The 14,048-nt window shown below is 36.7% G+C and overlaps 1 protein-coding gene and 1 long non-coding RNA gene across 15 annotated transcripts in view; one reads left to right on the top strand and one right to left on the bottom strand.

Annotated features, from left to right (window-relative positions):
- Positions 1–14,048, bottom strand: part of SUSD1 (sushi domain containing 1) — a 75,759-nt gene that overhangs the window by 18,386 nt on the left and 43,325 nt on the right. For 5 of the 14 annotated variants that reach the window (XM_085567140.1, XM_085567135.1, XM_085567144.1 and 2 more), the window contains 4 exons: positions 13,860–13,953; positions 12,574–12,829; positions 11,075–11,114; positions 8,269–9,007 (listed from right to left, as the gene is read on the bottom strand). In XM_085567140.1, coding sequence (XP_085423266.1) covers positions 8,772–9,007; positions 11,075–11,114; positions 12,574–12,829; positions 13,860–13,953 — 626 coding nt within the window. In that variant the 3' untranslated portion in view covers positions 8,269–8,771. Of the gene's footprint in view, positions 1–5,127; positions 6,207–8,268; positions 9,008–10,429; positions 10,521–11,074; positions 11,115–12,573; positions 12,830–13,859; positions 13,954–14,048 lie in introns of those variants that run through there. The other 9 variants (XM_085567137.1, XM_077790085.2, XR_014951423.1 and 6 more) reach the window with 8 other exon arrangements.
- Positions 1–14,048, top strand: part of LOC146763738 (uncharacterized) — a 65,398-nt gene extending 51,350 nt beyond the window's left edge. The window contains exon 2 of the long non-coding RNA XR_014951425.1: positions 1–14,048. This exon is cut by the window's left edge and continues 43,660 nt beyond it. This is a non-coding gene — a long non-coding RNA (uncharacterized LOC146763738).

Here is a 14,048-nt window from a genome sequence, read left to right as displayed (position 1 = left end):
TCACAGGATATGCCGAGTGGAAGGGACTCTCAAGGATCATTGAGTCTAATTCCCAGCCCCACACAACACTGTCTCCAAGAGTCACACCATGAGCCCAAGAGTATTTTCCAAATTGCTTTTGAACTCTGTCAAGCCTGGTGTTGTGACCATTCCCCTGGGGAGCCTGCTCAGTGCTCAACCTCTCCTCTAGGTGAAGAACGTTTTTCTAATACCCAACCTAAATGCCCCAACACAGCTTCAGGACATTTCTTCATCTCTTGTCACTGCTTACCACAGAGAAGAAATCAGTGTCTGTCCAAGTCCTTCATGAAGCTGTTGAAGAGCACAGGGCTGAGGATGGAGCCCTGTGGAACCCCCAGTGACAGGTCACCAGTCTGATGTCCCCCCATTCACTGTAACCCTTTGTGCCTGACCCCTGAGCCAGCTGCTCACCTGTCACATAACATGGTTATTCAGCTGTGAGCTGGACATTTTCTCCCAAAGAGCTTTTCAGCACTGGAGGGCCAATATGTAAAGCTTTACTGAAATCCAGAAAGATTACATCAACTGACTTCCCTTGGTCAGCTCAGTGGGTTACCTTTTTATGAAAGGAAATCAGGTTTTATAAGCAAGACTTTCCTCTCATGAAGCCATGCTGATTTTGACCAGTGACTGTGTTGCTCTTCATGTGTTTTTCAATGCCTCCCAAAATAATCTTTATATAATTTTACTGAAGACTGAAGTGAAACTGACAGGCCTGTAGTTTCCCTGGTCCTCTTTCCTGCCCTTTTTGAATACGTGAACAACATTAATCAGCTTCAATCAGCTGGGATGTCTCTGGATTCCCAAGATTGCTCAAAAATCAAGATAGGTTTTGCACTCACATCATCTAACTCTTTGAGGAAAGCCATCAGGTCCCACAGATTTGTAGATGTTATACTTGAGCAGCAGATCCTGCACAACTTCAGGGTCAACTGGGAGTTGCTCATTCTCACAGTCATGGTGAGTCCCTCCAGCCGAGGGTACTGAGACCCCCTTGTTGAACCCCTCCATGTTGAACAAGAGGCAAAAAATGTGTTAAATCTTCCTGCCTTGTCTCCATCCCCCTCAGCAGATATTTACAATTGCCAGCAGATATTTACAATTGGCATTCCACAGTGACCCGATTCTGTTTTTCTGTGCATGAAGGACTCCTCCAGGTTATAGGAAAGGACTGGACAAATAAGTGCATGAAAATAAAATACCCATTATGGGTAAGAATTCATAGGAATACTAAACAAAATGAAACGTTCTAACATTTTCATCAGCTAAGAGAAAAACTGACAGCCATTTTACACAGTTAAAAGGGACAGCTGAGAGAGGGCTTTCACCAACCCTACCCTTTGTTCTTGTTACATTAGTCTTTATTTAATGTATTGGCACAGCTGATTTGTGGTCATTAGCTTAGAACATCTTCGCCAGTCTACTGCCTTTTAACTACTCCCAGGATGGCTGGAGGAGTGACTTTTATATGAACTGTTACTAAATCAGGCTAAAATATCCCATGCTAAAAGCTGCTCAAGAAAATCTGGGCCTTTGAAAATTACTTTATCTTAAGAATTTGCTTTATTTCTATAATTCTTTCTCTGTTGCTTCTCATTGTACTAGCATTTTTTATAGTCTTTGAGTGAAAACCAAGTTTCCCCACTCTTGCTGGGAAATTTTTACTGTATCTTCAGCTAGTTAAGTGCAATGGCACAAACAGAACAAGATACACACACACACACACACACACATATATATATACACGCATACATGCATACATACATACACACATATATATACATATATATATATATATATATATACATACATATATATACACATATCATACATGTAAAATGTACAACATGGTAATCCAACAAAGACTCCAGGGAACATAAAACACAAACTGCCACTGAACTGCATAAATTTTGCTGTCTCAAGGTTGGGAAAACACTAATAAAATGATGTTGTTCCTTATTCCACTGTGAGATTGCAGGAACAAAGGCACTATTTCTGGAAAAAATACACAAAAAATTTGAGAAAGAGGAGAAGCAGGAAAAAGAGAACTCCAGAGCAAGTCTCCCCTTTTTCTTCTGTGACTGTAATGGTGCCGTTTTGTTAACTTCAAAATGGAAATAGCTCCATAGTAGCAATTCCACAAATTAAATCATTGTGCTCCAACTCCTCAGACCTCATCGCTGTCAGAAATGAAAGGACAGTGTCTGTGCTGTCCGAAGAGTCATTCTTCTGCTGCTAGGAACTGCAGTACTTCTGCAACACTGCAACACTGACACTTACTTCCTTACACTAGAGTCAGCACTGAGATCACCAATTAATTTCACAGAATCTACTCAGTGTATGGTTCAAGGACACCAGTTCCCCCCTTGAAAGGATTGCAATAATTAGATTTTTCATAGAATTTCATAACTTCCTAGCAGTTCTATCACTAGGAGCAGAAATCCTCTCATCTGAGCTAGAGACCTGTGAGTCATATTGCATTCTAGCTGAACCATGCTGAATATGAAATGGCCTCACAAAATAGTGCAAGATTTTGGAAATAGGAGTGGTAATTGAGAATAGTTAAATCTAAGAGCATACACAAACAAGGAGCAGACTGGCAGTCCTGGTTACAGCTGGGGTAGAATTTATTTCTTCTCAGTAGCTGTTACAGTGCTGTGTTTTGGATTTAGAATAAGACTGGTGTTGATAACACACCAATGTTTTGGGTTTTGATAATAGTGTTTATCCTTAATCAAGGACTCTTTTTCCCTTGTCTCATGCTCTGCCAGTGAAGAGGTATGCAAAAAACCCAACAAACTGGGAGGGAGCATAGCTGGACAGGGGATATTCCAACACCACGGAATGTCATAGCCAGTACGTAAACTGGGGGAAGTCACCCAGAAGCTCAGCCAGTTTGGGTTCAGGATCTGGCACCTGTCAGTGGGCAGTGAGCAATTGCATTGTGCATTACTTGGTTTTTTTCGCTTTTCACTATTCTTCTTCTTCACCACTATTATTGTATTTTACTTTATTTTCAATTATCGAATTGTTCTTAGCTCAACATGCAAGTTTTACTTTGATTTTCCTCCTCTTTCCACTTGATTGTAAGCAGAAGGAAAGGATGGAGGGAGTGGATGTAAGGTGTTTCATTTCCATGGACTTGTGGGCTTAAAACCATGACACCAGCTCATTTATCTGGCGCTGTTTGTACAATTGATTGACAATATAAATACTGAAACAAACAAGTCTGGCTGACTTCTGGCTGTCCTTATCACACCCAAAACAAAGAAATTTCACCAAAAGGTTTAAAGAACCCATCAGTGACATGTAGTAGAAACTGCGCTTTACAATAAAACCTTTTTTATTTGATATACCATCACAATTACTTGCATAAGTGTTGTATTTTTACAGTATCCTGTGTTACTTCACAATTATAAAATAAAATAGATATAATTGTTTCACTCAAGCTTACAAGACTTGTTTATCCAGGACTAACAATTTCCCATTTCCTATAAAGAGGATTAAAACACTCTGCATGTAGTGCAGACATTGGTATGGATCTAAACCAATGAGTTTCTCAGTATGGCACATTTCAACATAGCACCATGAAGTGGTACAGATCAGCAGTAAAAGTAAAGTAGATTCAGTTCAATCAACCTTACTTGGCCTGGGTGTGGAAAAAGTATCCAAGGAAGCAGAGAAAAAATTGAAAAAAAGTGCAAATTTCAGCACAAACTGAAGGTACTAGAAATGTCTCTAGAATTTCTGGAAACATGATAATGTGGTTACGACACTGCAGTTAGTTTAGCAGAAAAGCAAGAGTCTAACAAAAAAACTGTTAACATTTGCATATCTATCTGAGGATGGCAAGGTTAAACTAGTTTGCTATTCTTTCTACATCTAAGTGAAACAGATATAGGTGGAAGAAAGATAAGTACACACAAAGTAGTAAGTAATAAGACAAACACAGATGAAAATGGCTCACAGCCAGAGGTAGGTCTGCCAAGAATGACAAGGGAGGCAGAGGGAATGAGGAAAACTTGCAGAACTGTAGCTGTTGTGCAAAATGGAAGATGAAAGAGTCTTGCCTCATCTTGTCTCCCTTATCAGTCCATTCTGGCATTTCAAGAAGCTCCACTGTGTAGAGATGACCAAATCAGTCATTAAATACGTTATCTAACTACCAGCAGAAGTATGGATGTTTTGTAAGAAAAAAACTTTGCTCTGAAAACTTTACTTTATGAAAAAGCAACTTAGGTAAAAAAGAGGCACACAGAAAAGAAATAACCTACAGAAGATTACACAAAGACCTCCAGTTTTCCAATTATACCCACTGACAAGATAGACTTTATAGTCCTGATCTAAGTGTAGCATACTGGAACTCTGGTTGTTTCAGCAAAGCATTAAAAGAAGTTGTTTTTTCACAAAGGATGGCATATCTGCCTCTCTAAATAATTTCCAGCCTTTCCAGCTCTCCCTTACACAGGAGCAGCTGCTCATGAACTCTCTCTAAGGACCAGAACAGCAGGAGACTGGAAGTGGTGCAGTTCATACTCTATACTAAACCTTGCAATTTATTCCATTGAGAAAGGGAATTAGGCATGAAATGTATGTGAATGAATTTCACATGAGAAACTGAAAAATTAAGGCATGGTTTCCCAGTATGAAGAATTTAGTTATTCTTTCTCAATTAGCAACAGAAAACTACCAACTATCAATTTTTAATCCCTAATGTAGACAAAGGTGTTACTTAGCTATTAACTAGTAACTTGAAGGACAGCTCTGGAAATGTTGGATAACAGAAATGGTATCTGCCCAGACCTGGAAAAAGCACTCTCAGCTGGATGCAGCAAGTGAAAACTCTTTTTGGCTGTAACTCCTCTTTGCTTCTAACCATGAAATCTGCTGTTGCACTTTAAACCCAAAAAGACCCTAATTACATGTCGTAGAGAGACAGAACACCTAAAATTATAAGAGCAGTAGGCATCAGAATCTTAGCAATTCAGAAACTTAACAATTCCAAAAATGCACAGCATATATTTAAGTAACGTATATATTTAAGTAATACTTAAGTATATAAGTGGTAAAACACAACACATAACTCAGGAAAAAAAAAATCACAAAACCAAAACTCCTGCTTTTTTATTTCACTAGTTGACATCTTTTTTGCTAACATATAACAAAGAAACTTCTGAAGACGAATGGAAATAATCAAAGCCACTTAATTCTTTCTTACAGAAGAAAAAAAATGTATTAACTTGGAGTATGCCATAGGAAATTGGTTAATTGTATTTTATGAAGTGACTCTAACCAGATGTTACACACCAGAAACACTGATTTAATGGCTTTACTCAGCTGTAATTATAGAACAGAGATTAACAAAACTGCGCTTAACAGGGAAGTCCTTCCTTAAATTAGTTTCACATGCCATTAAAAAAGAAAGAAGCTTTTGAGCAAACTGCAATTTTATAGAGTGGTATATTACTGCATATATCATAGCAATTACTGCAAATTGCTATGAGTAATGATTGCAATATCTCTGGAACACATAAGTTGCTGACACTACTTCAGTGTGGCAACTTCATGGCTAACAAGTGATGTATCATTACTTGTAAGTGACTGACAGAAGTGTTCAACCTTTGTAATCGGAAATACAATAGGCACTTCACCTCAGATAAGGGTAGGTTTGTATTTTCATTCATAATAGGCCAGTTTATGTGTGCAAAGGTATCTAAAGTAGCAGTTAATCCTCAAACAGTCTTAGCTGGATCAGGGGATTGTTCATGTAATCAAGTACAGTACAAGCACTCATTATCAGGCACTCATGCAGCTGAAAGACTGTGACCAACACATGGGATGCATGATAACCTGCTTATGAGGGAAGGTTCTCCTTTACACACCACACCATCTGGAATAAGGCAAGACAATAAAAATCTCACTCCAGTGGCAAACACATTTAAACTGTCCATGCTGTAGTACATTTGTGACATGCAGATACCAGACACATGCTGGCTTTGAAAGAAGAGCATGTTTTTTTTCTAGGCTGACTTCAGGGAATAAACCATCAGAGAAGAGAGACACTTTCAGTCTCTAGGAATGATGATGCAATCCCTGCTTGTGTCATGTCTACTGTGGTAGATAAATGTACAGCCTCACAGGCTACAGCAGCAGGTGGGGAGTGCACTGAGCTGTGGAGACAAGAGCTGGAGAGAGAAAAAAGTTCTGGTTAAAAAAAAAATCTTACAAATGATTCAAGGCTCAAGCACAGACCTGACAGGGAACTTGTATTGCTCATATTGATTAATTGATATATGACAATGCTTCTGAAGGTTTTTGAAGACGCATGGTGCTGCTACATATCCTGATCACTACAGCCAGTGTGAGATGGGTAGGAAGCATTCCCACAGGTTATCAGATGATTACCTGACCAGTGTTAACCTTGGCTTCAACAACACTGATGCCCAGTGCAGATCTTCAGAAATCTAGAGTTCTGGCACTGTCTTTATGCCTATGAATCGACATCACATACAAAACAAAGCAAGAGGAATGGAGCAAGGTGTATGAATGAGGAGAGACTTTAATAATAACAACTATGGGCTAATGCACTTTTAAAAATTAAAAATATAAAATCTAAGGACATCAGAAGTCAGATTTTACTTTGTGAATGCAGTTCCACACTTATTGAGGAACAGTTGGAACTGCTGTCAGCAGCCACGCTAGCAGGAATTCACACCCTGACCCATTGTGGAAACATAATTCCTGAGACAGCAGACATGTGGCAAGCTGGTGAGCACTTGAATACAGTGGCTCTTTGTGACCAAAGCTTACAGGGAGCCCAAGAAATAATCCAAGACCATTCACCTGACACCATGGCAAGATCAGCCATAGCTATTTCATTACTGACAAGTTTGTTTAACCTCCTCTTGCAGACCACCCAGAAGCTGTACTCACAATTTGTTCCCATGCCTCCCTCTCCTACAATTCAGAAGCACATGGGTATGCCATACATGTACAATTGGCACTACCAACAGGAGAAAGTTGATCTTTATGTAGTAGCATTTTGTATATTTACATATTATGCTTCTTGGCAAAAATTTCTCTGCCAGGCTAAGCAACCCACCACTAGAATGCCCTGTTTGCATTTAGATTAAATAGATCTCAGGTCTCTCTTATCAAATTCCACTCTCCTTTTCTCCTTCTGGACCACATCTGTCTTGCAGAAGTGTATAGAACAGGACCATGGTTTTACAACTGGATAGGACAGAAAGCTGACTTCATGTGTTTTTTTTTCAAATCACATTCTTATTCAGAAATACTTTAAGCTGATGGATAATTATAACTAAAAGCACGTTTCTTATTTAAAATATTACAGATACTTCTTTGTGAGCATTGTGTAGGGTCTTATCACAACTGACATTTGCCTACTGCTGGGATGTGTCAATTTTAATTTCTGTCAATGATTCTGTCTGATATTCCTTAAAACAGGAGAATGGATTAAAAAATTTCTCTGCACATGGGATCAAGGGCCTAAAAGATACTTGATGACTTATTAAGTGCTTGTGCCCTACAATACACCACTGCCAAATTTACCCAATGTGATCAGCTTCCTAAGGATTTCATTTTCTCTCACTCCTTTTCAAAGAAGGCTGAAGGGGAAGTTCAGAGTCTATCTTCTCTGCACTCTCACATGTGGCTCATACTCATATATGATTATTCCAGTACTGTCTCATATCTCAAATATCTCTCCTATCACTGTGAACCTAATTGATTTGACATAGTTTTGAAAAGTACTAATATCCCTCTGCCACATTTTTGCCAGAGAAACTGAAATAACTGAGAAGCCTTTCACATCATGAGAGCCCAGGGAACCCTTTTCTCCTGCAATAAGTCCTCTGCCAGGAGTCAGCTACTGTAGAAATCAAGACAGTAAAGGCCCCTTCTTTCTCAAACATCAAAGCTGACTCTGACAGTGTTTTCAAATTCCCCAGAAACAACCAAGACTGCAAGTTCAAGTTTACCACTGCATTCTGCTGCTAAAGGAAGCCTGAGATCCATTTATTTAGTTACTTAAAGAAAAAAATAAGACCATGGAACCTTTAATTCAGAATCTTGATTGCAAGAACTGATTTGAAATTTAGACAACCACAAAAAATCCAAATAGACCTACTTTCTTCAGTCCTATATACTGCTAATTCCTTCTGTTTCAGAGCACCAAATAAGCAGCTTAACTAATCAATGCACTATTTCATAGTCCCCAAGCTGGAGGCTCCTGATTGTTCAAGGGAAACATATCAGAAGACTATTCTTGTAGATATGCATATTGAAACAACAACAAAGACATAGATTTTAGTGAAGAGGTTTTACATGTATGTAGGCATTTACAAGTACAGGACTTGCATTTTTGTTTTAACTTTGAAAGAAAGACAGTTATGAAGTTACTGACCCTGCTTGAACGATCATGAAACATGAATAAATCTTCTAAAAATTTTAAACATGTTTTTCTCATGGCCTTTAGGTAAAACAATTATTTTCAGGCCTTTTGAATAAATTTGGGAAGACAAAAAATTAGCTCTGTACATAAGCAAAGTGCATCAACATTTTGACAGCATATAAATTCATGTACTTAATTCCCATTAAATTAGAATACTTCTGTACTAAAGTCCTGATTCTATTCACTGTCTTAAATTCTTCCTTTATTAACACATTTCAGATGCTTTGCCAGTAATTGCAAAGATACAGAGGTACATCAGCTCAAGAAATGGATAGAATTAGTGGCCACTGAAAGCACCCTTGATTACAGTTTCTAAGCACCCATGATGTCTAAACCAAGTATGTTGGCAAGAAAATCTATCGGAAAAGGAAAAACACATGAAGGAGGATTGCAAGACTGGAGGCAGCAAGACCACATACCGTGCCATGGAGAATGACACAAACAATATAAGGCAGACAGCAGCCACTGACCCTAATCCAACAGCAGTCATGTATTGAAGAGTGGGTGGTAAATCTGAAAGAAAGTATCAAACAAGTCAAACAAACCAATCAAATAGTGCAGCATCAGTCTGCTCATAGCTGAAGTACAGCAACAAAACTCATGGCTTATGAATTTATGGCTTAGTGAATGAGAGTAATGGAGCTGACTACCTGGTAGTTACCATCCAGTTGAGGAATAAAGATTAATTGGAGTATTTAAAAAAATATTATGATGCTCATTTTTGGTAAAAGATATACCTGCCCTTGTAGCACTATAACACCAGTTTTCATCAGCAAATTACACATCTCTAGAGAAGATATCAGCCCTCCATAAAAGTTACAGAATTGTCTTCCCTCCATATTGTAGACTGCATATCATGAAAAACCCATAAACTTCATTTAACTTTTTTGTGGCAGGAAAAAGTGTGCTTTTAATACAGTTTTCTACCATTTTTTATGATGATCTATCACACATTGTCTAGCTAGATGGCACCTGAAATAGGGTAATTTGGTTTAGATTTAATTTACAGATTTGCCTTCCACACAAGTTGAATGAAGGAATATTTCCCAAAGGATTCACCAAGCCAAAAATACTCTCAGCCTCTCCAGCTGCAGAAGTACATTAGGGTAAAGGACACTTTGACTATATGTCCATTCAATATAAATGCAAATGGGTTTACACCAAAAGCCAAAGGCCTGAGCTGACCTACTCTGTTCTTCCTGTGCTCAATCTTTTAGACTCAAAACAAAATCCACCTATTTGTAAGACAGTCTTTGATGGTGCGCTGCATGTTGATAAATGACAAATTCAGAAAAGAACAGTCTTCTGTCTTTCCAGAGTTATTCTACAGCTATTGCCTAAGCAGTCCTAGCAATGGAACTGTTGAACCTATGGAGCCCTTGAACTTAGCAGAATCTCCACAATGAACTGCCTGCATTATACTCTAGGTGTGGTGGTAAATGAACTAGGTCATAAGAATAATTAAAGAGTAACTAAAGAAAACCTAGAAATAAACAGAGTTGTCACCATAAGATAGATCACTTATAGTGATAATTTGACATGGAGGAGGTGCACCTCAAGCACTCCATGCACCACACGATTTGACATCATTCCAAAGTACCGTCTCACTTCCCAGCACTACTGCCTTTCCTAACTCACATTTCTGAGATTTTTAACACAGAAGCAGATTCTAGGGCTCATAGGAGACTTCAGCGATGCTGCTTTCTTTGTCAGGGGAGGCAAATGTTTGCTGTTGCTGAAACATGACGTCAGTGAAGAGTAGTTTCAGCTATGGTGGAATGGAAGGAAATATGATCTCTAGTGGATTCCAAATTCCTCTGAGGTAAACTTATGGAAATATTTTAAAGTCAAAAAGTAAATAAAAATAAAACCACACTGAGAAATTTACAGGGTTTTAAAATTATGCCACTTGTATACTTAAGAAACTATGCTTACCAGTATACAAATTAGCCATATTTTTCATTTTTGCACAGTATCTTCTGGTTTTTTTAAGACTGCAAAATTCTTCATGGACCATCTGAACACTCTAAAATAAAAAATATGGTCTCTAATAGCTAAAACATACTGCAGTGATGTGTTGGTGGTTTTTGTTGTTTGGGTTTTTTGTATTTTGTTGTTTTGGGTGGGTTTTTGTTTTTCTTTTGTTGTTTTTCTTCATTTTTGTGTTGGTTTTTTAAATATAGTTTCAATTTTAGTTATTGTTGTTGTTCTTTGATTGATTTTTTAAGTCTTTAAGCCAATATAAAACTATCTTAAAATAGGCTTCTGAAATTTCACATTTTCTGTGCTACAAATCCTTTGTGCAGAGAAATTGCTGAAAAGATTTGGATGTGATGCACAGAAATAACAACACTGAAAATCAGGGAAAAACAGGAGAGTCCATTTTAGAATAGATTGCTGAATCCATTGGAACGGAATAGTGAAGAGCAAGGAAAATTTCCTGTCTCTAATATTTTCAATCTTTGAAGTCAACAGATCATGAACCACAAAAGAAGAAACAGCCACAGCAATTATTAGTTTATGCTGCCAAGCAAAGCCATGACAACTTAAGACTTTTTACTAAAGTAAAAATTGACTTACTTTTAATTTGTGCCCAAATGACACAGGACTGTGTTCTTACCTAAAAAAGAAAACATAAAAATCACTGTTTTTCATGAGAAAAAATTATTGTTACTAACACTCTCTGAAAGATCAGCCATTGAAAAAAATTGATTAACAATCCTGCTCCACAGAGCACATTTTTCTATGAAATTCTATGAATATGTATTCTATGAATACAGTTCATTGTCCAAATTCCAAGATATTTTGGATGTCAATGTTAATAACTTAATATCATTCATGAAATGAAATGTCTTCTACTGTCATTTTCCTACTTTTCCTCTTACACAATTAATTTAAAAATTAATTAAACAACAGACTTGTCACTTCATCTCTGCTACAAAAATTTCTCAGACTACTGTTAAATAATACTGTGCAAATTAGTAGATACCAGAATCCTCTTATTACATGCAATTGTTTTATTTCACTGACTTGGAAATGAGGCAGTTACAGTTAAAAGGTAAATCCTTTTACTCTAGAAATACATTTTGATAATAAAATACTACTATGAAAAGAGTACTTTATAATATGCATAAATGAAGACTTTATTCACTATTTCTTAACAGAAGCTGTTTTAATTTACTGAGATTTGTCTGTAGGCTTCCAAAATTGTAGAGAACTATATATAAATTACTTGTGGATCAGTTTTTGCATGCTTTCTTGTTTTGTGCTGTATACACAAAGTCCTAAAAACTCTATTTTGATGGCAAGATGAGGCGCTGTTTTGAGTTAGCTTAGTTCAGTTTTTTCATTTGACATTCAGGAACTGTTTTGCACACAAGGAGTTATCCCCTGTCCCATGCGAGAAAAACTTTCTACTGCTGAGACAAAATATATTATAAAAAAATTTAAAACTGCTAACTCCTGAGATAGATACAACTGAAAAACTAGATGATATGCACATTTTAGAAACTTTTTATTACTAATTAAAAATACGTATTTATTTTAAAATTATATAAAATTAATGATAAAAATATACTTTTTTTTTCCGTAAGGATTTCTCAGTGAAGCTGGAACAGATGCTCACTGCCTTTTGGAAGATAACAACATCTGATAAAATATTTTTTTCTATGTCATTTGGAGTATTGGGACATTATTATAAAATATTTAATTAAAAATGAAAATGGGTGGATTCATCATTGGTAAGGAGTGATTTTCAAGTTCTCATACTAATCTCTTTTAGTAAATTCTGGCTCAATACAGACACCTTCAATTACTGAGGGCAGGGATGACCATTCATTTTTAATTATTTTCTGTTGATTGACTTTTGGCATTCAGAGTTGCTTCACCATTAGAATGACATAAGTACCATTAAGTAATGTTAAGAGATATTTAAAGAGCTTCAGATTCAATCTAATTCTGTCAGCTAGGAGATCCTTGAAGTATCATAAAAAAAATGAATACCTAGCTGACATTTTCATTTTTCTCCAGCAATATTTCATTCAAGAGGTGTAAAGAAGAGGCTTTAAAACATCCATTACCTTATTCCACTCACTTATTATTTTCAAAAAAACACAATACTCTTCTCCCAGCTTTAAAGGAGCATTATAAAACTTCCCATAATAATGTCTGTCTCCAAGAGCAATTGACATATTATCAGCAACATCCTTCGCCTGAAATTCAGCTGCCACATATCCTTTAATGTCAGTGGTGTTACTAAAGAAAGTTGTAGCATCAAAGGAGTCACAAATAAAAGTGCTTTGCAAATCCAGAGGAAGCACAATCACTTGATAAAGACTAGAGTAAAACAACAAAAAAAAAAGTAAATATTAGCCCTCATTTCAATGAAATAAGCATCAGATAATCATCCTGTTTTTTCCAAACATTTATACTAAATATTTGTGTGTGTGTGTTCCACTTCGCAAGATGCACTGCAGACAGAGCTTAGAGCTGGGTCTTCTCATCACATTCATGTTATTGCTACATGCTTATTGATATTCAGAAGAACATAAAACTGACATACTTCAGATTATCTCCTCCTCCTCACATTGAAGTTCACCTATGAAATAATATTTTCTCCAAAAATTACTTGTAAGTTCAAAGAAACAAGATTTTTTCTATTGAAAGGAGGAAAGTACAGGTACCATTTAAAAAACATTAATCAAATCTGTCTTCATACCTCTCAAAACAATGTTTAGTATATCATATTCAACTGCAGGAAGACTATTCATTACTGTTGTTACACCAGCCATTCCATTAAATGTTACTAACTTTCAAGTACTTTCTGCTTCAGTGTAATATTGAGTTACCTGTTCCTTCTGTCACAAACAGCACTCAGTAAGGGGTAAATCCTTTTACTCTAGAAATGCATTTTGATAGTAATACACTACTATGAACTTCACTACTATGTACTTCAGAATATGCATAAATAAGGATATTATTCACTATTTCCTCTGGCTCTGGGGTGGGGAAATGTACTGCATGAGTTCATTGGAAAAGAAAAATCACATCAATAGAGGTGTGTTTGTATCCATCAGTAAAGATCTACTGTAACCTCACTGTGGATAAAGCGAAAAGAAAAACAAAATAAAACCACAAAGTCAGTGGTGAAAGCTCACAATTACCCAAACTAGGATTTTCTTCCAGAAAACAGCAAAAAGACTGAAATTAAATATTATTCTGCTAAGGGGAGAGAAACTGGGGGGTACAGTTTGAGGTTTTTTCATTGCTAAAAAAAAATAATCTTGTCACCCAAAACAGTTCTAATCTATACTTAACATGAATCTACAAAATGTTCTTTGAAAGGGTGACTAGCACAAAGACAAACCTGATTGGTCCATTTTGATCTTCTGCTTTCCGGAGTCTGAGCAAAGGTGCAGAACCTTTAACTGCAACAAATTCTACTTCTGGGAAAGGGGGATCTGAAAAGTGAATGAACACCTGTGGTTCAGAAATGTTTTAGAAATATTTCAGGCATCAGTTCCTAGCAACTTTTCGGTTCCTTTTTCAATTGCTA

This window comes from Lonchura striata, chromosome Z (genome assembly GCF_050655825.1).
Source record: "Lonchura striata isolate lonStrDom1 chromosome Z, ASM5065582v1, whole genome shotgun sequence".
NCBI lineage: Eukaryota > Metazoa > Chordata > Aves > Passeriformes > Estrildidae > Lonchura > Lonchura striata.
This window is presented reverse-complemented; position numbering and strand designations above follow the sequence as displayed.